A 22,710-nucleotide genomic window follows, 5' to 3' on the forward strand; every position below is an offset into this window, starting at 1 on the left:
AGCGTGACTTGTATTCAGATTCAATGCAAGACTGCTGCCTGTGCAGCCCACTGATACCTGCACTCCATAATCAGGAGAAACAAAAGTACCATTATTGAGCGATACATCACGTTTTAAACTGAATAGTCCCTGTATTAAATGTTTCAATCATTAAAAAAAAGAAAGACGCATATAAAGACTTCAAATGATCACACCCTCACACATGGCATCATTTGGACAATTCAATACGAATTTACTCTTAAGAACATGACTAGCGGTTTCCAGGATGTAATTACATAAAGCTCCATCACAGCTTCTCCTCTTGATGCCTTCTGGAATAATTTACAGAGAGGGGTGATGACTGTAGAGCATGGATTCATTCATTCAGAATGGGGTCTGTGCGACTCAAGCCGGGGTAGAGTGGGAGTCCGAGCTTTTGCTATTGGTCTCCGTCTTGTCATCCCAGTCCGTGGCGCCTTTAAGCGTTTCTGCAACTCTGCAGTCTGTGTGTGAAGTCACTGGCGAGGAAGTTTCTGATTCCGTCTGCCCTCCTCCACCACCAGGGGGACCCAGACCCTGAGCGCAACTCTGTCCCGCAGGAGCAGTGGCTGCGCTAATATTTACAACTTGGTTCTCTCCTGCAGTGTTCGAAGCACGCAGCTCTGTTACCCCTGAACCAGAGGACGCAGGTTCCTGGATCCTTCCCGGCTCCAAAAGAGAGTCGACCAAGTGTGGAACTGACAGAACGTCTGGGCCGATGGCGATCTCAGCCATCCAGTCGAGGTCGGAGTTTGATGGTTCTCTGGGCAGACCGGTATTTACCACCAAGCCATTGTGAGCTTCGAGGAGAGGTTGGTCCGGAGCGGCTTGCAGGTCCTGGCCGTTAGTGTTCGCATTAGCGGCTGCATTAGCCTGGCCGGCGGGCGCAGCACTGCTAGTGTTATTGTTGAGATTGTCCTGCAATGCAGTCTGGTTTCCTTGACCCACCTGCTGATTTTGAAGCAGCATCTCCTGGATCCGGATCTGCTGCAGGATGGCGGGAAGCTCGTAGTGGTGGAAAAAATAGATCATTGAGTGCTGCGCAAGACAAAAACGAAAAAGCTTATGAGCTACAGCAATTCTATACTGGCTACACTGGAAAAAAAGCTGAAATAAGATACCTGAATGAAGAGCCAGGAGGTGACCAGAGCAAGACTGCTGTACTGGCCGTTAAATCGGTAATGATACGCATAGAAGGCAAAGTGATACAGATAAAAGAATCTGGAAAACAGCACAAGAGATCTTTTAGATGCAGTATGTGGTGTTAACCACCAAAACAATCTAATGAGCTGCCTGTCTGTCCATTCCCTACATAAAGAGCTCACTTTGGCCATGTTTACATGCACAATTTTTGTTTCAATCTGAATTCATTCTAAATGATGAATCTGAATGTAGTGTTTACATGAACGCTACATGAAGAGATTGGGTTAATGTGTGTGTTTATGTTTTAATGTGTATAATAACTCAGAACATGCGCAAACTACACAAGTTTCCCACTGTTTGCACATAACCATTCTCCTACACTACATTCCCCAGACAAATATCACTTCTGGGAACTCAACATTGATTCCAGTAGAAGGTGATACTAGAAAATGATTTGTCAATGATTTTCAAAGTCAATGTAAATCAGCAGAGGAGTCTGGTAAGAGATCTGAGCCATTGGCATTTACCTGTGCTGATAACATACCTGAGCCAGTGGCGCTTGCTCGTATTGGTGTGACAGCAGATGGCATCATATTGGTCTGCCAACCACACAATGAGGATGATGTAGAAGGCAGTGGTTGTGTCATTGAAAAACTCAGACATGATGGCCTCCATCCCTGCAGACAGAATCAAAAACAGGGTATTTAGTCAAATGACATTTTAATAAGAAATTTCTTATGTTATATATGAAGTCAAGAAAATAAAAGTTGATGGATGAATGAGAACATCTCTCCAAACCCCAGCAGTGAGCTGTACCTACCCACAAGAGCCAAGATGACAGTGAGGAGAGGGGCGGCAGGGAAGGCAATTGTCATATTCATTTCCAACATCTGGAGAAGGTCCACTGACAAAAACAGAACAGCAGAGATAGTCTTAGAAACTATTTTAAACAATAGTCTTAAAATAATAGCTTTTGACTGTATTACAGACTTGATCATGGAACATAATGATAAATGTTTTTTCACCGATGAAGACCAAAGAGAATGTTGGGAACTTACCTATAAAAACAAAAATCTGGTGGTGCGAGTACCGCAACAGCATGGACACGGATAGAGTCTGAGAGAGAAAATAAAAGTGACTGAGTTTCCATTTGATTCAGCAAGGAATAGTTCAAATATTATAGTTCTCCCATCTTTTCCTCACTTGTATGAGAGAAAAGCTCAATTTCTGAAGAATATTCTGGTCACTTTTTTATATGCTGTAAGCGAATGATAACCAAGAAATATATATATATATATATATATATATATATAAAAAGACAAACAGACCAAAGTTGATTATTTACTGCAAGTTTGTAAAAATAAAAATCTGAGCTTTTTTTTTTTTAATTCAACTCCTGGTCACAGCTGTTAACACCTCACTGAAGGGGAAGATCATCAGTAATTAATGACTTTAATTTCAGTCCATTTCTTACCCAAATCTATCATATGAATTAGAAGATTCAGAATTTAGTGCATAGGCCGCATTTAGAATACTTTCAGCTGATTTTAAACTTTTTTTTAACTTGAAAGCTCTAGCCACATTCATAAAAACATAAAAGTTTTACCATCTGTTCCATTTATAAAAGTCATGGGAATAACTAAATTATCAATTTACATTTCTGGGTAAACGAATTACCTAAATGCTCAAACTGAACTAATGTGATGACATCACATATAATCCAATCACTAACAAGCAACTGTTGAGTAAGGGATGCTACGGTAGAGAAAGTACTTACAAAGATAACCATGATTACAAAGGCTGCTAGGTAGGAAGTACGAGCCATCCACATACTGACAAATCGGTAGTGTTCTCCAGAAACCACGTTCCTCAGAAACCCTTAAATAAATAAATAAATAAATAATAATAATAAATATAAATATATATATCTATCTCATTATATATATATTAGTGCTGTCAATCGATTAAAAACTTTAACTAGATTAATCACACATTTTTTCTGTGATTAATCGCAATTAATCGCAATAAAAAAAGAAATGTTTTTGTACGTTTTTAATATATTTTTTAATGTAATAATTTCACAGTTAAATTTAAATACTTGTTTAAATGACATCTTTTTATGAATGAAGGCCAGTATTACTGATATTAATACAGCTGCTGATTTTTTTTTTTACATTTATTATTAGGCTTCAAAAATATAACAGTTTTTAATTTAAGTAAACTTAAAACAATGCTAACATAATAAATGTCATGTTTACTCCTGCCCTTCCTGTCTTAACAGTTAGGAAATATACAGAAATTTAATAAAGTTATCAAAGTTATATGCAGTCTGCACTGCATAAACTATAATTAAATAGTTAATCCTTATTAAAGCTACAAAAGTTATTTAGTCAAGAGCAGCGAGTCATTTTATCTGTTCCCTTTGTTCTTTAACTTTACTGACAGGAAGCTTTATTGGCTGCTGTCCCTTTAAGAGCAGACAGACACGCGTATCTCACCGTTTATATACTGTCTATGGATCTCGCCTCACTCTCTCACAACTCTTTTTGTTCATTTTAGACTTTATATAAATCATTTAAGATTGCTCTTATGAGGATAATCGACAAAACTGGCACTTTGGGATGTTTATTGTTAGTTCAAGCGCTTAAGAGAACTGGATTCTGGCGCCCTGTCTATGCATTGTGTGTGTGTGTGTGTGTGTGTGTGTGTGTGTGTGTGTGTGTGTACGTGTGTATGTGTCATATAAGGGCATTCACAGACAGCGCATTCTCTTTTGTCTTGCCGCGCTTGAAATGTTTAAAGCATTTAAATGAATAAGAGCGTGATCATATAATGTAAAGCTAGCCAACGGATGGCAGAAAATACGGATGCTGCGTTAATTGCGTTAAAGATTTTGACACGTTAAACCAGACAAAAATTAATCGCATGCGTTAACGTTGACAGCACTAATATATATATATATATATATATATCTCAATATATAGTTATGGCATCCCCAAGGAAATGGCATTCTTAAGAGGGAACGTCTAATTTACCTTTGTTTTCCTCATTCTCTGCTAAAGCCTTCACACTGGACATCAGGATATCATCATAACCCAGACATTCATCCAGGAGGAAGCGACTGAAACCATCTCCAAAGCACTGATCCTTCATGGGATCTGCAGACAGGCGGAGAGAGATTAAATGCAACTTTATGCTTTCCATTTAAAAAAAAATGTATGAAGTCTATTGGCCTTGTAGGAAGAGCTCACCCCAAAAAAAAAAAAAAAAAAATGTAACACGCTCGCATGTCTTTCAAAATCTGAATTACCTTCTTATAGACCTCCAAAATAATTGTTAATTGATTTTATATTTTTTATTTATTATTATTATTTTTGCATTTTATGACAATTACAGCACTTTCATATACGCACAAATCAAGAGAATGTCAACTCGCCTGGTATACTAAATATATCCATTTAAGAGAAAAACTCTGATTGGGGACTTTAAATGTTTGATATCAGGCAACCCCAAACATGAAAGCTTGTGGCTTGTTACCAATGCAATGTAACACAACCGCCAAATTAAAAATGAAATGTGTTCTGGATAATTTACCAATGGGTGTATATCGCAAATTATTATGCTTAATAAATAGAGAGAAGCAGAAACCGTGATCACGATTAATGATTAATGACCACACTTTCCTCCATGTAACACAAAAGGTGACTTCTTTAACTCTTCAATTCTATTAGTGATTGAGGATCAGGTACATTAAACAAAGACCATACAGCTTAAATTTGAGCCTGTTTATTATACAAAGGCATAGGGTTTAAATTTGAGTCTGTTTATTATACAAAGGCATAGATTATATAAGGTTACTGAAACAGCATGAAGATCAGTAAACACTGACAATTTTTATTTTGGGGTAATAATTCCCAAGAATATTACAATATAACTACAATATATTCTATTCTTTTGTGGGTTTTGCCAGGTTTTCTGTTGATATCCTTGAGAGTGTGATGTACTCACCCAGGGTCACCACCATAACAGGGATGTTGAGTCGCTGCCGTGTGGCCTGGGACAGCCGTAGGAAACCATATTCCAAAGAATATTCAACAATATACTCTTCTTGGGGCCACACTGCACATAAACAAACACAAACACCGATAAACGCTGACAACTTTATTGAATTTAGAAATTCTACTATTTTTCTAAAATGCTGTTATTTCACAACAATGGTCCTATAAAAAAAAACCTATGTTGTCATTGATTTTTCTTTTTATTCGATATGCAAAATAAAGTGTTTATAATATGTACTTTTAAAAGATCCTTCCTTCAGGGTTTTAAGCTTTAACTTGGGGGACTGACCCCCCGAAACCATCCTGCAAATTACACCCTGCTCATTGTACACATTTTAAATAACTCATTTGCATCCAGATGTCAGGTTTGGAAACTGTTAATCTGTATCTTAACCAGCAGTTCTCAATTCCAATTTTCGCGACCCCCTTCTCTGCACATTTTGTATGTTTCTCTGATGGCTTCAGACGTTAATTCTATTCTAACATAAGTGCCCTGCGAAGTGGACATCACAGGCTATTCCAGTTCGAAGTGAACGTATAAGTCCATTGAAGTGTGTGAGACGTGAATTTATATTGTATTTATTTAGATATATATGTCGTCACACATGTCATTGCGCAGCACAAATCGGTGAATGAATGTTCCGAAGTGAGGTAAACTGCAACAGATTTCCCCTGCTCAGGGAGTAGGGAACACAGTTCATGCACAACGAGCTGATTATCTGAATCAGGTATTTTTAACAGAGAGAGAGCCTCTGGGAAGGGGAAGGGAATAATGTGGGAACAGAAAGGAAATCTGAGCAGGGGAAGTGAGAAAGGCGGCACCTGATGGAGGGACGAGAGGGAATGAAGTCACACAGGAGGAAGAGGAGGAGAGAACCAGATGGCTACGGAGTGGGGCGTATTTGAGATGTTTACCTGCTCGAGTTAGCATCTCAATCTCGGAGACAGTCTCCCTCAGCGGCTGCATACCTTTAGAAGGGGCCTGGCTGAAGGACAGATCCTGGGATTCATTCAGGCTGGAGCCAGGAACACCGCCACTCATCGACGGATTCAGACGTGGCTCGATGTCCAGCTCAAACTGTATGTGTGAGAAGGAGACAAAGGGCAGAATCCGTCAGAACGATCTGGACAACAAGGGCCATTTTAGTGGAAGAAATCCATCTATTAATAATATAGCATTATTAACTCACAACCAGGATCTTCCAAAAAAGTATGCTATTTACACAAGTAGCTCCCACAGACACAGAAACAAAATAAACAGCAAGAGTATTCAAGTAAAAAATTTTTATAAAAAAAGACAATAGAAACTGTAGAAGCACCATACGCACATTAAACTTGTATGAGGACCAGATGGAAATTATACATAATTCTATTATAGAATATTATGTATTTTATATACTTAGTAATATTAATATCCATCTTCTTAGTAGTAGCTGCAGTATATAATATTATATTATTAGACCTAAAACAATTACAATATTTCAATTAACAAATATTGAATTTAGAAATTAATATTGATTTACTTTTCTGTTCTGATATATATTCAAACATTGACATATTCTAGATCGAACATTAGTATTCATTTAAAATAGTATTACTAATAATTATAACAAGTGACTTATTTTTATTAGTGGTAATAATTAAAGTACATTACATAAATTAATACAATTATAATTATTTAAATAAACAAATATTAGAAATTATCATATTGATTTACTGTTGGGCAATTGCATCCCACCCAACTATTTTCACATGAATTCTATAAGATTTTATAGAAAACAGCTGAAAGGAGCACACACACACACAAATAACAAAATAAAATCAAGAATATTAATGCATTGCTTTTCTATACAAAATCTATGCCAAGTTAAAAAGAACTTTATAAAAGCACCATAAATCCATGTGTGAGGACCAGTTTTAGATGGTAATTTATTATTAACAATAAATTAACAATAACAAATGTAAGAATTTAATATTGATTTGATATGTAAACAGCATATGTGTTTGGGACGACAGGAGACTGGATAATTAAATAATAATTAGCCATTTTTAAATGAATGATGAATGGCTCCCTATCCTTGTTTTCCTGTAGCTGTGTAACAAACTCACCTGTACTGTGCTGTTGTCAAACATCTCCATGGTCATCTCTTCCTCCTCTTCAGGGTCTGTGGGCACCACTGGCTGTCTGGTTTCACTTCCGTCCTCTGCTTCCTTCACGAGGCCCTGGATTCCCTCCGTCTCGGAGAACTGCAGAAAGATGGGTGCACGGCTGGAGTTGCGCTGGATCTCCACACGCAGGATGCCGTCGCGGGGCCATTTCTCCCGCACATGCTCCAGGCAGTTGATTGGAGAGCGTGAGAAGGCAATGTGGATGTAGGCCAGGATGAAGAGCATAAACAACGCCTGCCAGTCGAATGACATGAAATTAAGGGGAATTAAAAAGGTGTACAAAAACTACAGAACAGGAAAAAATTAAGCATTAATCATTGCACTTGCATAACAATCCCTCTTTTTATATCAATAAATCAAAATACTGACTTTTTTCGCTAAACATAGGATGAGATTCACTTAATTAATGAATGCTAATTGAGTATATTGCAGACATAAATGCACATTTTTTAAAAATGATTTCTAATATGTCACAAATGTTAAAATTTTCATCAAAAACTAATGGATTTTTTTTAAATAATAAATAAATTATACATTCTGTATATAAACAAACCTGTGTCCAACAAAAGTGTTATTATAGTTAACTCAAACATTTAAAAAAAGGTAACTGAAATAAATCAAAACATATCTTTAAAAAAAATGCAGTTTAGTTGCAAAGGCAAAATGTCTAATCTTCTTTTAGTTTTACTTGACGTACTAAAATAAATACAACTAAAGCTGAAATACAAAATGATTCAAAATACAAATAAATGAAAATTACTCAAAGACGGTTTAAAAAAAAACTGGTTAGATAAGGTCACATTTTCAACTTCAACAGCCAATAAATAAATAATAATTCTTATGTAGCGGTTCCATAGCTTTATAATTTGTATGAGATGTTGCAGCAGTAATAAACCATTTTAGTTCAGTAAAATGAAACCAGATACTCCACTGATTTTGACTTAAGCGAAAGTTGCAAACAGGATAAAGCTGACAGGTAAGACCTAAAGCCATAGGTTAGTTGGCATATAAATAATACTGATAACCAGCATCCATCCTGATGTTTAGGGAGCACGGCATTCTGCATGCTAACAGGTGAGGGAAGATAAACATTCAAAACTCAGCGTGTGTAGGGCTTCTGGGAAGGATTACTACAATATACATTAAAAAAAGGTCAAAGTTCACCTTTAACAAGACGAGGAACTCGAATATTCGTCTGAAGGATGGTGGGAAGAGTCTGGCGTACGTGACTGCCATTTTAAAGAACAAGGCGTGGAATAGTCGGTCTCGGACGTTGATCAAAGGGTTCTGGTTCATCGCGGGGTTCCGGATCCGGTTCGGAGCGCCGTTATTGTTCAGTGGGACGTTGTTCACATTGCCTTGGTTGTCAGACATGGTGGTCGTTGTTCAGTATCTTGATAAGGAGAAAACCCAGCTGTGAGGTCAAGCAGACAGCAAAGTGCGCAGATCCAGATGAGCAGGCCAGTTACACAACATCAGCACATGCAGATGATGATCCTGCTTCTCCAAAACTGGACTGAGCTTCAGATATCGCCACTAAAACACCACGAGAGATGCTGAATTTTGTAAGGATGTTGGTGGGCAAGGTATCTTCCACTCCTACCATGCCATAATCTAGCGAGCTAGCAAACAAACTTCTAAAGCTTTAGAGCATTGAACACAACTGATAATCGTGTAGTTTATCTACTGTAAGACGAGAGAAGCATCTCTGTTGAAATGTATTTTGAGTAAATACGTCCTGCAGATGTGACTCAGGCCTCCTGCATACACTGTCACTCCAACCAAACTACACAAACTTGCTAACTCACGCATTTATTGCTACAAATACCAGCTGAATGCATAATATTCACTCGGGTTTGGAAACAGAATATCGCTCAGACGTTGTAAACTGAGTGCTTAAAAAGAAAGAACCCTGGAATATCACGCAAACACGTCTTGCTAGCAGTGGTAAGCTAACAAGTTAACCGAGTTTCCCCTGAGGAACCCGTATGTTCAGCTTACAAACACCTCTTCTTTTTACGCTGACAATGTTCGATCAAATAAGGCCTCGACTACTTGAAGATATCTTGCCAGAATCATCCGATTGCGGTGACTGCAACCTGTCGTAAAGACCATCTGTTTACACAACCATTTTCTGTAGCGGAGCTGACTTGGGAGTAGCAGTAAAGAAGCTTTTAATGAGGGAAGCTTTTCCACTCTGGTCACACTTCCGCGGTTAGTCACGTGACATCGAGTCACGTGATTTTTAACCAAGCAAAAACTTAAACGGTTCCACCTTATTTGATATGAACCCTAACGAGGAACTTTTACAATTTGTAATTTTTTTTCTGTCATTTAATTGAATCACAGTAATATATTTAATTTAATCTCAGTACTAAAATATAGCGCATTGTTTATAAGTTATTGTTAAATAGGTCGTCACGTTTCTGAAGAGGGGATGGGCTAGCCAGTACAGCAACTAAGGCGCATTTCACTCGGTGGAAGTACCATTTCTAACATTAAACTAGTAGAGCGCCCGGTTGTGGTGGGATGATCATAAATAAAAACTTTACGGTAATTTCAATATACAACAAATAAATGGAAATTAACAAAACATTTAAAATGAAATAAAGCATTGCAAAAAAATTCACTTTGTACAATAAGAAAAAAGTATTTATTATTATTTTTCTTGGAGACAGGAGCTACTTGTTATTAGAGTTTATTATATTTTGAAATGCTCAAAATCAGATTACAGTTACTTTTAATGGATTACAACATGATTACATATTATTCACAAAACAGCAGTAGCCTAAATGATTCATAACTTCTTGATTAGCTATAATTCTTCTTTTAAATTCTCCTTTATAAAAATCCTGTGTCCAATCATTTAGCTATGACTATATTCATAAATACTAGGCAAATTAATTTGCAGCCATGCTTCTAAATTTGAGAGGAAAGCACCTCTCAAGCAATAAGACCATGCATGAAACAAATAATCATGCAAGTTAATAAATACTGTATGCATGTACAGTACAGACCAAAGGTTTGGAAACATTACTATTTTTAATGTTTTTGAAAGAAGTTTCTTCTGCTCATCAAGCCTGCATTTATTTGATCAAAAATACAGAAAAAAATGTAATATTGTGATATATTATTACAATTTAAAATAATTTTTTTAAAATTTATTATACTTTAAATGATCATTTATTTCGGTGATGCAAAGCTGAATTTTTAGGATCATTATCACATGATCCTTTAGAAATCATTCTAATATGATGATTCATTATCAAATTTGGAAACAGTTCTGCTGCTTAATATTTTTTCAGAACATGTGATACTTTTTTAGGATACTCTGATGAAAAAAAAAAAAAAAAAAAAGAAGCTATGTTTTTAAAATATAAATATTTTGTAATAACAATATACACTACTGGTCAGTAATTTGGGGGCAATAATTTTTTTTCTTTCTTTTTTTAAATAAAATCAATACTTTTATTCAGCAAGGATGTGTTAAATTGATAAAAAGTGATAGTAAAGAAAATATATTATTAGAATATATATTAGAATTTTTTTTTTTTAATAAATGCAGTTCTTTTTAACCTTTTATTCATCAAATATATTAGACCGCAGAACTGTTTCCAACACTCATAATAAATCAGAATATTAGAATGATTTCTAAATGATCATGTGATAGACTGGATGTTACATGTGACACTGAAGGCTGGAGTAATGATGCTGAAAATTCAGCTTTGCATCACAGGAATAAATTATTTATTTATAAGTATATTCTAATAGAAAACTATTATTTTAAGTTGTAATAATATTTCACAATATTACTGTTTTTTCTGTATTTTTGATCAAATAAATGCAGCCTTGATGAGCAGAAGAAACTTATTTTAAAAACATTAAAAATAGTAATGTTTCCAAACTTTTGGTCTGTACTGTAGTTTTATAACTATTATTCCTATAATCAATATGGCACGTTTAATAGTACGTTTGAAACAAGTTAGATAAAAAGTAATCTAAAAAGTATTTAGAATGCATGACCTAAAGTAGTAACCTAGAATACGTTACTATTACTAACTACAGTTTTCATCATGCAACCTGTTATCAGTAAAGATAACAATTTGTAAGCAATCTACACAGCACTAAGAGGTCTGGGTCTGTTACGTTTACATTCTTCAAGAATGTATATATATTAAATATTAGGTATTTACACAGAAGAAAGAATCATATATATATATATATATATATATCATAAATACTAGGCAAATTGATTTGCAACCATGCTTCTAAATTTGAGAGGAAAGCACCTCTCAAGCATTAAGACCATGCATGAAACAAATAATCATGCATGTTAATAAATACTGTATGCATGTAGTTTTATAACTATTATTCCTATAATCAATATGGTATATATATGTATATATATATATATATATATATATATATATATATATATATATATATATATATATATGTATACTACGACTTTTCACCCCCTACTGGACTGGAGGACGAATATATATATATATATATATATATATATATATATATATATATATATATATATATATATATGTATATATGTATATATATATATGTATATATATATATATATATATATATATATATATATATATATATATATATATATATATATATATATATGTATATATATATATATATATGTATATATATATATATATATATATATATATATATATATATATATATATATATATATATATATATATATGTATATATATATATATATATATATATGTATATATATATATATATATATATATATATATATATATATTCGTCCTCCAGTCCAGTAGGGGGTGAAAAGTCGTAGTCGAGTCTTTAAACGCGGAAAGAAGCGACGAACATAGACGCTCAGTGATGTGCCGCTTCAAAGATTAGCTAGTATTATTAAAAATAAAATAGATGTCGAAATGCTAGGGCAGCTTTACCTTAACACATTTCTTTCTTTTCTACCTTAAAAGCAGACGGTGTAGTTTTATAACCGTTATCCCCATCAGTTTACTGTGTTCTTAGCCAGTCAGGCATGCTAGGCGGTTGCGTCTACTAACGTTAACTTGCACAGTGATCGTCTCTCGAGTAAAGGTACCAGTGCTCATAACCTTCAGTTTAATTCATCGTATGATGGAGATCGCGTATGTTTGCGAGTGGGAGAAGAGACCCAAGAGCAATCACTGCCCGTCCATCCCTCTGGTGTGCGCCTGGTCCTGTAGAAACCTCATCGCCTTCACCACGGACCTGAAGAATGAGGAGGATGACAAAGGTCTGGACAATGCCTTTATTACCAATATTATCACACCTGTTGGTGAGTTATAAATGAATGATGAAGAAAAGCACACACTTTTAACTGGTTCTCTGTTAGAGATTGGATATGTAGATCATCACCGTTTTTATGATCAGATACTGCATCAACAAAAATAACAACGGGATAGTTATTTTATGAAATGATGGCTTTTCTGCTGCAGATCTGAGTCATATGATACACGTCATTGACACTGATCACCCCTGGGATGTGAACTCCATCAACTCTGGTCACAATGAGGTCATTTCCTGCCTGGAATGGGACCAGTCTGGTCAGTATTCATGATTAATATATGAAACATGAAATGGATGAAACTTCTGGAACATGTCATGGTCATATTTCACTCCAAAAAAAAAATAAAAAAATTTTGCTTAAAGAAGGATTATGCATACAACATGGTTTCCAAAATAAGCACATTTAAATCACAGATCTTGTTACCGTCATGTATCTGTAAAAAATTTTCTCCTTCTTCAATTGTTGGTATTCTAAATGGATATTGTCTTTATTGTAATACAGTAGTTTTAGTGTATTACTGCAATGTAATGATTTTCTTTATATTGTGATTTATTTATCCATTTCAGTAGCTTTAATTTTTGATAACAATAATAACCCTGATTTGCAGTATTTTGGTTCCATATTTTATGCACTCTTAATAAAATTACAGTGCAGAGAAATTATTGCAATGTAAGGAATTTATTTAGATCGCATAAATTAGAGACAGAACAATAGATGCTACTGTATTGTATAAATAATATACAATTTAAGTAAAGTTATTTTGGAGATTATTAATGTATTTTACTAGAAATATTTCCTTCGTTTTCATTAGAGGGATTAGAGAAACGTAAGAACAAAAGTACAATGGAACCAAATGACTGCAAATCAGGTTTATTAATGTTATCTAAAATTAAAACCACTGAAATTTGGCTGAAATGAAATATAAATATTAAATGATAAACTCAAACTAAACTAGAAATATTGCCTTGGCAATTAACTAAAATCTGCACTAAAATATTATAACATAAAAATATTATAACAAAATCTGAAATGAGAATTACAAAGCTAAAACAAATATATAAAAATAACAACACACCTAACAAAATTAATGAAAATGGAAATATAAAAATAAAAGCCAATACAAGATATTAAAAACGACTGTAAAAATGTATTAATAATACTGAAAAAAAAAACTTTTGTTATCATAAGTATCACAATGCAATAAAAAATTATCCTAAAAACCTTATTTTCTTGATGCAAAATATTTTCATACTTCTAGATTTGGTGTTAATGAGGCGGTTTCTTGAGATTGCCTCAAACCGATCTGAAGTGATCTCAGTGTCATCATCGTGTGGTTGTGTGTGTTGCGCTACACCAGGTTCGAGGCTGTTGTCTGCTGATGGAGATGGTCAGATCAAGTGTTGGGGAATGACAGAGCACCTGGTGAACAGCTGGGAGTGCACACAGAGCAGCTCAGTGGACGGAGACCCGATCGTAGCCCTCTCATGGTTACACAATGGAGTTAAACTTGCCCTGCATGTTGAAAAGGCGAGGAAAGCTCATTAACATCTACTAAATAAACATGCAAATATAACTAACTAACACCCTGATGTCCTTGTTTCTCCTCAGTCTGGCTCTACGAACTTTGGAGAGAAGTTTTCCAGGGTGAAGTTCTCTCCCTCTCTCACTTTGTTTGGCGGGAAGCCCATGGAGGGCTGGTTAGCAGTGACGGTGAGTGGTCTGGTGACCGTGTCACTGTTAAAGCCGAACGGGACCCTGCTGACGGCCAGTGAGAGCCTGTGCAGACTGAGGGGCCGCGTGGCGCTGGCTGACATCGCCTTCACGGGCGGCGGGAATATAGTGGTGGCGGCCACCGATGGCAGCAGCTCTTCTCCGGTGCAGTTCTATAAAGTGTGTGTGAGCGTGGTGAACGAGAAGTGCCGCATCGACACCGAGCTCTTGCCCTCGCTATTCATGCGCTGCACCACCGACCCCGTCCGGAGAGACAAATACCCCGCTGTCACTCACCTTAAATTCCTCACACGCGAAAACTCCGAACAGGTGAGATGATGAACATTCAAAAAAGACATTATAATATTGTGATGCATTAAATCAATTTAATATTTCTAAGTAATTAATTTTTTTTTATGTTTTAAATGTAAATGTTGTCATTTTTAGACAAAAGGGTATAGATTTCTGTAAAATATTAATCTATATATACGTTTGGGGTCAGTAAGAAAAAGCTGCATTTATTTGATGTTTATTAAAATGTAATTTATTCTTGTGATGCAAAGCTAAATTTCCAGCATTATTAATACTCCATACTTCAGTGTCACATGATCCTTCAGAAATCATTCTAATATGCTGATTTGCTGCTCAAGAAACATTTTTATCACAGTAGAATTTAATAGGATTTTTTTTCAGGATTATTTGATGAACAGAAGGTTCAAAAGAACAGCATTTATTTGATATATAATTTTTTTATAACATTTATCAATGTCTTCACTTTCACTTTTAATTAATTAAATGCATCCTTGCTGAATAAAATGATTTTTTTGTGAAGGTGCTGCTCTGTGCGTCCAGTCAGATGGGCAGCATTGTAGAGTGCTGGTCCTTGCGGAAGGAGGGTCTCCCAGTTAATAATATCTTTCAACATCGATCACCTGTGGGTAAGTTACATTAAACCATATGTGGAAAAATGTTACATTACAGTATTGCATGCTTTTTAATTTTAAAATGTAAAAATTACTAGAATGCAGTGTTTGTAAAGGCAACACAACAAATGATATATAAACATTTACTTTCTTTTTTACACTACTTAAATATTATTGTTGTTATTGTAAGCAATATATTACATAAATGTACATATTAAGCTTCTTTATACTGTATTATTTCCCTGGATTGCAACTTAAGTTGCTGAAGTCATCAGAAGTCAGAATGTTTGTCGTTTGTTTTCCCGCCATCCACAGTGGGTGAAAAGCAGCCAATGATTCTGAAGTGGCGTATCCTCTCAGCGACCAATGATCTGGACCGTGTGTCTGCTGTCGCTCTGCCTAAACTTCCCATCTCCATTTCGAACACTGATCTCAAAGTCGCCTCGGACACCAAGTTCTTCCCAGGCCTTGGTACATCCTTGACACCTTTTCTCCTATTTCAACGAACGTAGCTTTAAAAGTGCTTTGGTTGATAATCATTTTGTTTTGCTCAGGTCTTGCCCTGGCCTTCCATGATGGCAGCATCCAGATTCTCCATCGCCTTTCCCTGCACACCATGGGAGTGTTCTATGGTTCCTCTGGCTCCTCCCAGCGTGTCGGAGAAGAACCTGCCATTAAACGTCAGAGAGCCGGCGGCCCGACGCTGCACTTCAAAGCCCTTCAGTTCTCCTGGACATCTTTGGCTCTGGTGGGAGTGGACAATCATGGCAAGGTATGATGGCTTGACACCTAGTGGTGACAGAAGCGCCCTCAGATCTTATAGTTCACCTCGTCTGATTTCAGTTGCACATGATCCGAGTGTCTCCATCCATGGGCCAAATGTTGGACATGAACACACTCCTGCGGCACCTGCTGTTCCTCCTTGAGTACTGCATGGTGACGGGGTACGACTGGTGGGATGTGCTGCTGCACGCGCAGCCGAGCATGGTGCATAACCTTCTGGAGAAGCTTCACGAGGAGTACATGAGACAAAACCAAGCGCTCCAGCAGGTAGATAATTATAGTATTACAGAGACTTTGACTTCAAATCGATTTCCTTTTGACTTTATTGTGGTTTTTCTCACTTTCATGGCTTGCGATGAAGGTTTTGTCCACCCGTATAGTGGCAGTGAAGGCGTCTCTGTGTAAACTGTCCTCTGCCACTGCAGCAAGAGCCTGTGACTTCCATGCTAAACTGCTCCTCATCGCCATCAGCTCCACGCTGAAGTCTTTACTGAGACCTCATGTGCTCAACACCCCCGACAAGAGTCCCGGAGACCGTCTCTCTGAGATCTGTGCCAAAAACACTGACACCGGTAACAACCCGCCACCCAAAAAATGTTTCAATGTTTGCAATTTTTTTTTTTTGACTCATTTCACCTAATCGCAGATATTTAAGATAATCACAATAATTGTATAGTTTATGTTTTTGTTATATTTTGCCACCCAAAAAGAGAAATTTTAATTGGTGAAGACAATAAAGAAAATTCTTATATTATTCTTTGTTTTCAGAGCATTTAAGTAATCATAAGATGTAAATAAAAAGTAATGTATTAGACTTGCATTGTAATTGTATGAAAATTAATCAACACAAAATTCATAATCGTGACAGGCCTCCTTACTTCAGTTTTGCCCATCCGATCTCTTTTGTTGTTGTTTTGATAAAGATGAGGTCACTTTTCATAGGCAAATTCATTCATTTCAATGGGAGTTTCTTTCAAGGGCATAAAAGTTCCACATGCATATTTTGCCATTGTTCAAGTTTGGATTTGCCGCACTGACCAACAGAAAACTTTTTGTTTTTGAGGAAAACATTCAAGGATTTTTCTCCATATAGTGGACTTCAATGGGAGCCAATGGGTTGAAGGTCCAAATTGCCGTTTCAGTGCAGCTTTATGGGGCTCTACACGATCCCAGCCAAAGTATAAGTGTCTTGTTTAGCGAAATGATTGGTCATTTTCTTAAAAAAAAAAAAGATGCGCAGTGACAAATTAGCGCTGGAAAGGCGTGGACAGTTATTTGTGAATCACTAATGTTTGCGCTTGTCAGATTACTGACCTTTGCGCCATTATTTAACTCCCCAAAAACTGTTTCAGGTCTATCAAAAAACTAAGCAACTTTGCAAATCTTAATTTTTTTGGCTTCCGGTTGTTTTCAACATTTTGTGGCATCTTTATTCTTTATTTGCAACTATGCTAATTTGCGCTGCGCTTGGTTTATTTCATTGGTCGATATGTAAATGAGATGTTGCGTCTGTGTTCTTTAATTTGCGCATTGTTAGTAAATCACCCACACAAATTTCCACACCACACATTTCAACTGCCCCAAATGTGAAATTAATAAGCTTTAGTCTGAAGGAAGTGACCTGACCCGCAATTTCTCTCAACCCAACAGGAAAGGTGTCAGGGAATTCTAACTGTAAATTTAAAAGTAATGTGTTACTTAGAAAAAGTAATCTGATTACGTAACTCACATTTTTGTAATGTGTTACCCCAACACTGCTATTGACAATAGACAAAAACTTGTGAATGTGAATGCACCTCAATGGGGATTTCTGATCATTTAATGTGTTCAGATATTGATAAGGTGATGATCAACCTGAAGACAGAGGAGTTTGTTCTGGACGGACCACCCCTGCAATCCCTCCAGCAGCTCATTCAGTGGGTGGGAGACTTTGTTCTTTATCTACTGGCCAACCTGCCCAACCAGGTGAGCTCAACCCTTACCAGCAATCATGGGGCTGCCAATTTTGAGTTTAACATGCTGCTTTATGACTGAATATCTTTGCAGGGCTCCATCGTGCGTCCAGGGTTTGGGTTCCTGCGGGACGGTGCGTCTCTGGGCATGCTCAGAGAGATGCTGGTGATGATCCGTATTTGGGGCCTGTTAAAACCAGGCTGTTTGCCCATCTACACGGCCACATCTGACAACCAAGACAGCATGTTTCTGCTCTTCCGCCTGCTCACCAAACTCTGGCTTTGCTGTGAGCTTTAGACCCTGTCTCAGGCTTTGAGCCAACATGTCAGTTGAGCTGTTAAATGGGTTAAAAAAAATGAACTCTGTTTTGCTCTTTTCTTTTGAATGGCAGCTCGAGATGAGAGTCACCCGCAGGACCCTGATGAGACATTGATTGATGAGTGCTGTCTGCTGCCCAGTCAGCTCCTGGTACCCAGCATGGACTGGCTGCCCATCAACGACGGTGTTATCACTAAGGTCCAGAGCAAACACCCACTCAGACTGCAGTTCGGCAAACCGTACACCCTGCCCGGAGTCAACCCTAACGCACAGGTGGAGGTGTTCAGGTGAGCCATTATGGCTTAGTTCACACAAAAATACATCTTTTTTTTATTGGTGTTGTCACAGTATCAAAATTTAAATAATCGGTACCAATACCAGTATAATTATATGTTTTTAGTATCATTTTTATTTAACTTTTTGATAATAAAAATATTAAATGAAATAAGTTAATTGTTAATAATAATTAGTAAATAATAGCATTCGAATAGTGTTCAAGTACGTAAATGTTGCATTAAAAAGATCAGATTAAATTGTCAAATTCCATGACATTCCATTTTAATGGGTTCTGTGATTCCATCCACGTTTTCCACATCATAGGGTCCCTGCCATTTGTTTCACGCACTTTTCAGATTTTAATGCCTGAAAACTGACTGAATCCATAGTATTTGTGAAATGAAATAATTTGACACAAAATTGTCTGATGATAGGATTAGTTGTTGCCGGTGGTTAATGCATTTCCTCTTTGATGGTGTTGTTTCAGAAGTCCAGCATCTCAGAGGATGGACCACCTGCGATGTTTACATTTGGGCATCTCTCCAACAGAGGACAGCAAAGCCTGCACCAGGTATTGTTTGGAATGAAATTTCTTTCAATGAGATTTTGACAACAAATTAGTTCATAATGCCTTTAAAATGTGTGTTTTAAACACACACACACACACACATACATACATATATATATATATATATATATATATATATATATATATATATACACACACACACTCACCTAAAGGATTATTAGGTCAATGCAATGCATTTAGGGATGTGGTCCTGGTCAAGACAATCTCCTGAACTCCAAACTGAATGTCAGAATGGGAAAGAAAGGTGATTTAAGCAATTTTGAGCGTGGCATGGTTGTTGGTGCCAGACAGGCCGGTCTGAGTATTATCTGCTCAGTTACTGGGATTTTCACGCACAACCATTTCCAGGGTTTACAAAGAATGGTGTGAAAAGGGAAAAACATCCAGTATGCGGCAGTCCTGTGGGCGAAAATGCCTTGTTGATGCTAGAGGTCAGAGGAGAATGGTCCGACTGATTCAAGCTGATAGAAGAGCAACTTTGACTGAAATAACCACTCGTTACAACCGAGGTATGCAGCAAAGCATTTGTGAAGCCACAACACGCACAACCTTGAGGCGGATGAGCTACAACAGCAGAAGACCCCACCGGATACCACTCGTCTCCACTACAAATAGGAAAAAGAGGCTACAATTTGCACAAGCTCACCAAAATTGGACAGTTGAAGACTGGAAAAATGTTGCCTGGTCTGATGAGTCTCGGTTTCTGTTGAGATATTCAGATGTTAGAATCATAATTTGGCGTGAACAAAATGAGAACATGGATCCATCATGCATTGTTACCACTGTGCAGGCTGCTGGTGGCGGTGTAATGGTGTGGGGGATGTTTTCTTGGCACACTTTAGGCCCCTTAGTGCCAATTGGGCATCGTTTAAATGCCACGGCCTACCTTAGCATTGTTTCTGACCATGTACCCATCCTCTGATGGCTACTTCCAGCAGGATAATGCACCATGTGACAAAGCTCGAATCATTCCAAATTGGTTTCTTGAACATGACAATGAGTTCACTGTACTAAAATGGCCCCCACAGTCACCAGATCTCAACCCAATAGAGCATCTTTGGGATGTGGTGGAACGGGAGCTTCGTGCCCTGGATGTGCATCCCACAAATCTCCATCAACTGCTCAAAGATTCTATCCTATCAATATGGGCCAACAATTCTAAAGAATGCTTTCAGCTCCTTGTTGAATCAATGCCACGTAGAATTAAGGCAGTTTCTGAAGGCGAAAGGGGGTCAAACACAGTATTAGTATTGTGTTCCTAATAATCCTTTAGGTGAGTGTGTGTGTGTGTATATATATATATATATATATATTAGGGGTGTACCGCGTTTCGGTACAGGGCTTTCGGTAATATTTTGTGTGCGGAACATAGGTACATTTTTGTGTGTCCACACGAACATATTAAGTGGCGGAAGTCTCCGCGTTCAGCGCAAATTCCGCCTCGCAGCTGATTTTAAAGTTTTCAAAAGGCATCACGCGAGTGTGAACATCACTTCAACTAGGAAAAAAACGACTGTAATTCAAATGCAGCTCCCGTCGGCCTTTTATACAGACCTTTCCTCTTAATTCCGATCGGGCCATCGCTATAACGAAATCTGAGCAGGTCTAAAAACTGAAACTTTTTGCTGCACTTTACACTTTGGAAAAATTATATATATATTTTAAATATGAGCAGGCCTACAAGCTGGGATTGGTAATGCTGCACAGTAAAAATAGTTATTTATTTATATTTTTCATTATATTTTATTATGGGATATTAGTTTGAGACTGAGAGTATTTTATTTAATGGAGAACTTTGCAGCAGTATTTTATTTCTTATTATTTTTTATTATATATATATATATATATATATATTATTATTATTATTATTTTATTTTATTTTTTTTTAAATGTCATTTATACCTGCAATGGCAACCTGAATTTTCAGCATCATTACTTCAGTCTTCAGTGTCACACGACCCTTCAGAAATCATTCTGATATGCTGATTTGCTCCTCAAGAAACAATTAGTATTTTTGTATTTTTTTATTTTTTATTTTTTTTAATCAATGTTGAAAACAGTTGTGCTGCTTATTAGTTTTGTGGAAACTGTTATATGTTTTTTCAAGATCCTTTGAAGAATATGAAGTTCAAAAGAAAAGCTTTTTGACTTTTCTTTACTGTCACTTTTGATCCATTTATTGCATCACTGCTGAATAAAAGCATTAATTTATTTCAAAACAATTTCACTGATCAAATAGATTTGTCAGCACACCATGAAAGGCCAATTTGTCGGCCTTTCAAAAATAAAAAAAATAAGCCTTTCATGCTATGTTCTTTTGTGGGTCCGAGGCTGCAAATCTTTCATCTTCACATATGATGCTGGCGGCTGTCCCGAGACACTATATTTAGCAGCATCTCAATGAGCTCCTGTCTCTGGTCTGTTTAGGTGTGGCTGTGTCACCATGCTGAGATCCCCAAATAAAACCAACGCCATGAGACAGTGGGAGCAGCGCTGGATCAAGAACTGTCTGTGTGGAGGTCTTTGGAGAAGAATCCCCTCCACACTAACATAAGGACCGGACCGCCTGAATGCTGGGAAAATATTTAAGCTGCAAGGTTCTCTCATTCTGAACACCGTATAGATCTATACAACAAAGCAACCTTTATTTTCTTAGAAACATGTTCTGGTTTTCTCCCAGCCTCAGTGTCTTGCCAAAGCGGGAATAATGTCTTATTTTCTTTGCTGTTGTAAATATGAACCATGCATTTAATGTTGTAGTGCATAATAAAGATTTTTCTAATAAAATAGGTTGTCTTCACGGTGTGTTGACTTCTCACTGCTGTGTGTGTGCACTTGGATGAGATACAAAAGATGCCTCAATGATTTTGTCGGCAACAGACCATCAGAGTGATCCCTTACCTGTTGACAGCCACTTCAGTAACACTATTTAACTGCAGGGACAGTATGAGCACGTGTCCACAGGAATCGGTGGGAAATCAAGGGGAAAAGTGTGTTGGACAGCCACTGTGCTTTGGCTCTGATTTAGGAGGTCATCACGGCACGAGGTGATCAGCAGAGATAAGTCGGGCATCTCTCCAGGACTTCAGTGGCAGCAGCTTGCTGGAGGTTCACACTTTTTCTTTTCAGTGCAACCATAGTTGATCCCCGTACGCAGACCATCTGAAAGCAAAGACAGACCATTCATTTCAAAATCAGTGGTTATAACCAGAATGCCCCAAAGCTAATTCATAACCATAAACCGGTAGCTTTTTACTATAATTACATCAATTTTTAAATATTAATGAAATTTTTTATGGATTTTTCAATAATCATATTAGGTTTGGAGTCATTAATTATTTATTTATTGAAATTAATTTTATTCAGCAATGTCTGACAATAAGGAATTTATAATGTTACTAAATATTTTGTTTCAAATAAATGCTGTTT

At 36.8% G+C, this 22,710-nt stretch overlaps 2 protein-coding genes across 4 annotated transcripts; one reads left to right on the forward strand and one right to left on the reverse strand.

Annotated features, from left to right (window-relative positions):
* Nucleotides 1-259: 259 nt before the first annotated feature.
* On the reverse strand, nucleotides 260-9,578 carry LOC132126811 (membralin-like). 2 transcript variants are annotated; one of them, XM_059538324.1, is made up of 11 exons: nucleotides 8,553-9,578; nucleotides 7,329-7,622; nucleotides 6,135-6,297; nucleotides 5,170-5,280; nucleotides 4,197-4,319; nucleotides 2,939-3,039; nucleotides 2,220-2,277; nucleotides 1,982-2,065; nucleotides 1,706-1,838; nucleotides 1,140-1,239; nucleotides 260-1,056 (listed from the first exon to the last, which is right to left on the reverse strand). In XM_059538324.1, exons 1-11 carry the CDS (start codon nucleotides 8,760-8,762, stop codon nucleotides 385-387), a joined length of 2,049 nt encoding a protein of 682 aa, XP_059394307.1. In that variant the 5' UTR covers nucleotides 8,763-9,578; the 3' UTR covers nucleotides 260-384. The 2 variants fall into 2 exon arrangements, with proteins under 2 accessions (XP_059394307.1, XP_059394308.1); XM_059538325.1 differs by having other exon boundaries at nucleotides 6,189-6,297; nucleotides 8,553-9,577.
* Nucleotides 9,579-12,215: 2,637 nt separating this feature from the next.
* On the forward strand, nucleotides 12,216-22,068 carry med16 (mediator complex subunit 16). Of its 2 annotated transcripts, none has more exons than XM_059537389.1 (14): nucleotides 12,216-12,717; nucleotides 12,878-12,982; nucleotides 14,084-14,256; nucleotides 14,338-14,769; nucleotides 15,272-15,377; nucleotides 15,678-15,833; nucleotides 15,917-16,134; nucleotides 16,206-16,412; nucleotides 16,507-16,717; nucleotides 17,977-18,110; nucleotides 18,192-18,384; nucleotides 18,490-18,703; nucleotides 19,180-19,263; nucleotides 21,709-22,068. In XM_059537389.1, exons 1-14 carry the CDS (start codon nucleotides 12,534-12,536, stop codon nucleotides 21,833-21,835), a joined length of 2,544 nt encoding a protein of 847 aa, XP_059393372.1. In that variant the 5' UTR covers nucleotides 12,216-12,533; the 3' UTR covers nucleotides 21,836-22,068. The 2 variants fall into 2 exon arrangements, with proteins under 2 accessions (XP_059393372.1, XP_059393373.1); XM_059537390.1 differs by having other exon boundaries at nucleotides 12,216-12,675.
* Nucleotides 22,069-22,710: the final 642 nt, after the last annotated feature.

The sequence above is a fragment of the Carassius carassius genome, chromosome 44 (genome assembly GCF_963082965.1).
Source record: "Carassius carassius chromosome 44, fCarCar2.1, whole genome shotgun sequence".
Lineage (NCBI taxonomy): Eukaryota > Metazoa > Chordata > Actinopteri > Cypriniformes > Cyprinidae > Carassius > Carassius carassius.

What these genes read in the sequence shown, in the direction of transcription:
- med16 (XM_059537389.1), top strand. Translation starts at nt 12,534, where the DNA reads ATGATGGAGATCGCGTATGTTTGCGAGTGGGAGAAGAGACCCAAGAGC. An exon ending in CACGCGAAAACTCCGAACAG is followed by an intron (nt 14,770 to 15,271) that starts GTGAGATGATGA and finishes TTTTTTGTGAAG; the next exon opens with GTGCTGCTCTGTGCGTCCAG. An exon ending in AAAACCAAGCGCTCCAGCAG is followed by an intron (nt 16,413 to 16,506) that starts GTAGATAATTAT and finishes CTTGCGATGAAG; the next exon opens with GTTTTGTCCACCCGTATAGT.
- LOC132126811 (XM_059538324.1), bottom strand. Translation starts at nt 8,762, where the DNA reads ATGTCTGACAACCAAGGCAATGTGAACAACGTCCCACTGAACAATAAC. An exon ending in TGTCATCTTGGCTCTTGTGG is followed by an intron (nt 1,839 to 1,981) that starts GTAGGTACAGCT and finishes TTCTGTCTGCAG; the next exon opens with GGATGGAGGCCATCATGTCT. An exon ending in AGCAAGCGCCACTGGCTCAG is followed by an intron (nt 1,240 to 1,705) that starts GTATGTTATCAG and finishes GCTGTTTTCCAG; the next exon opens with ATTCTTTTATCTGTATCACT.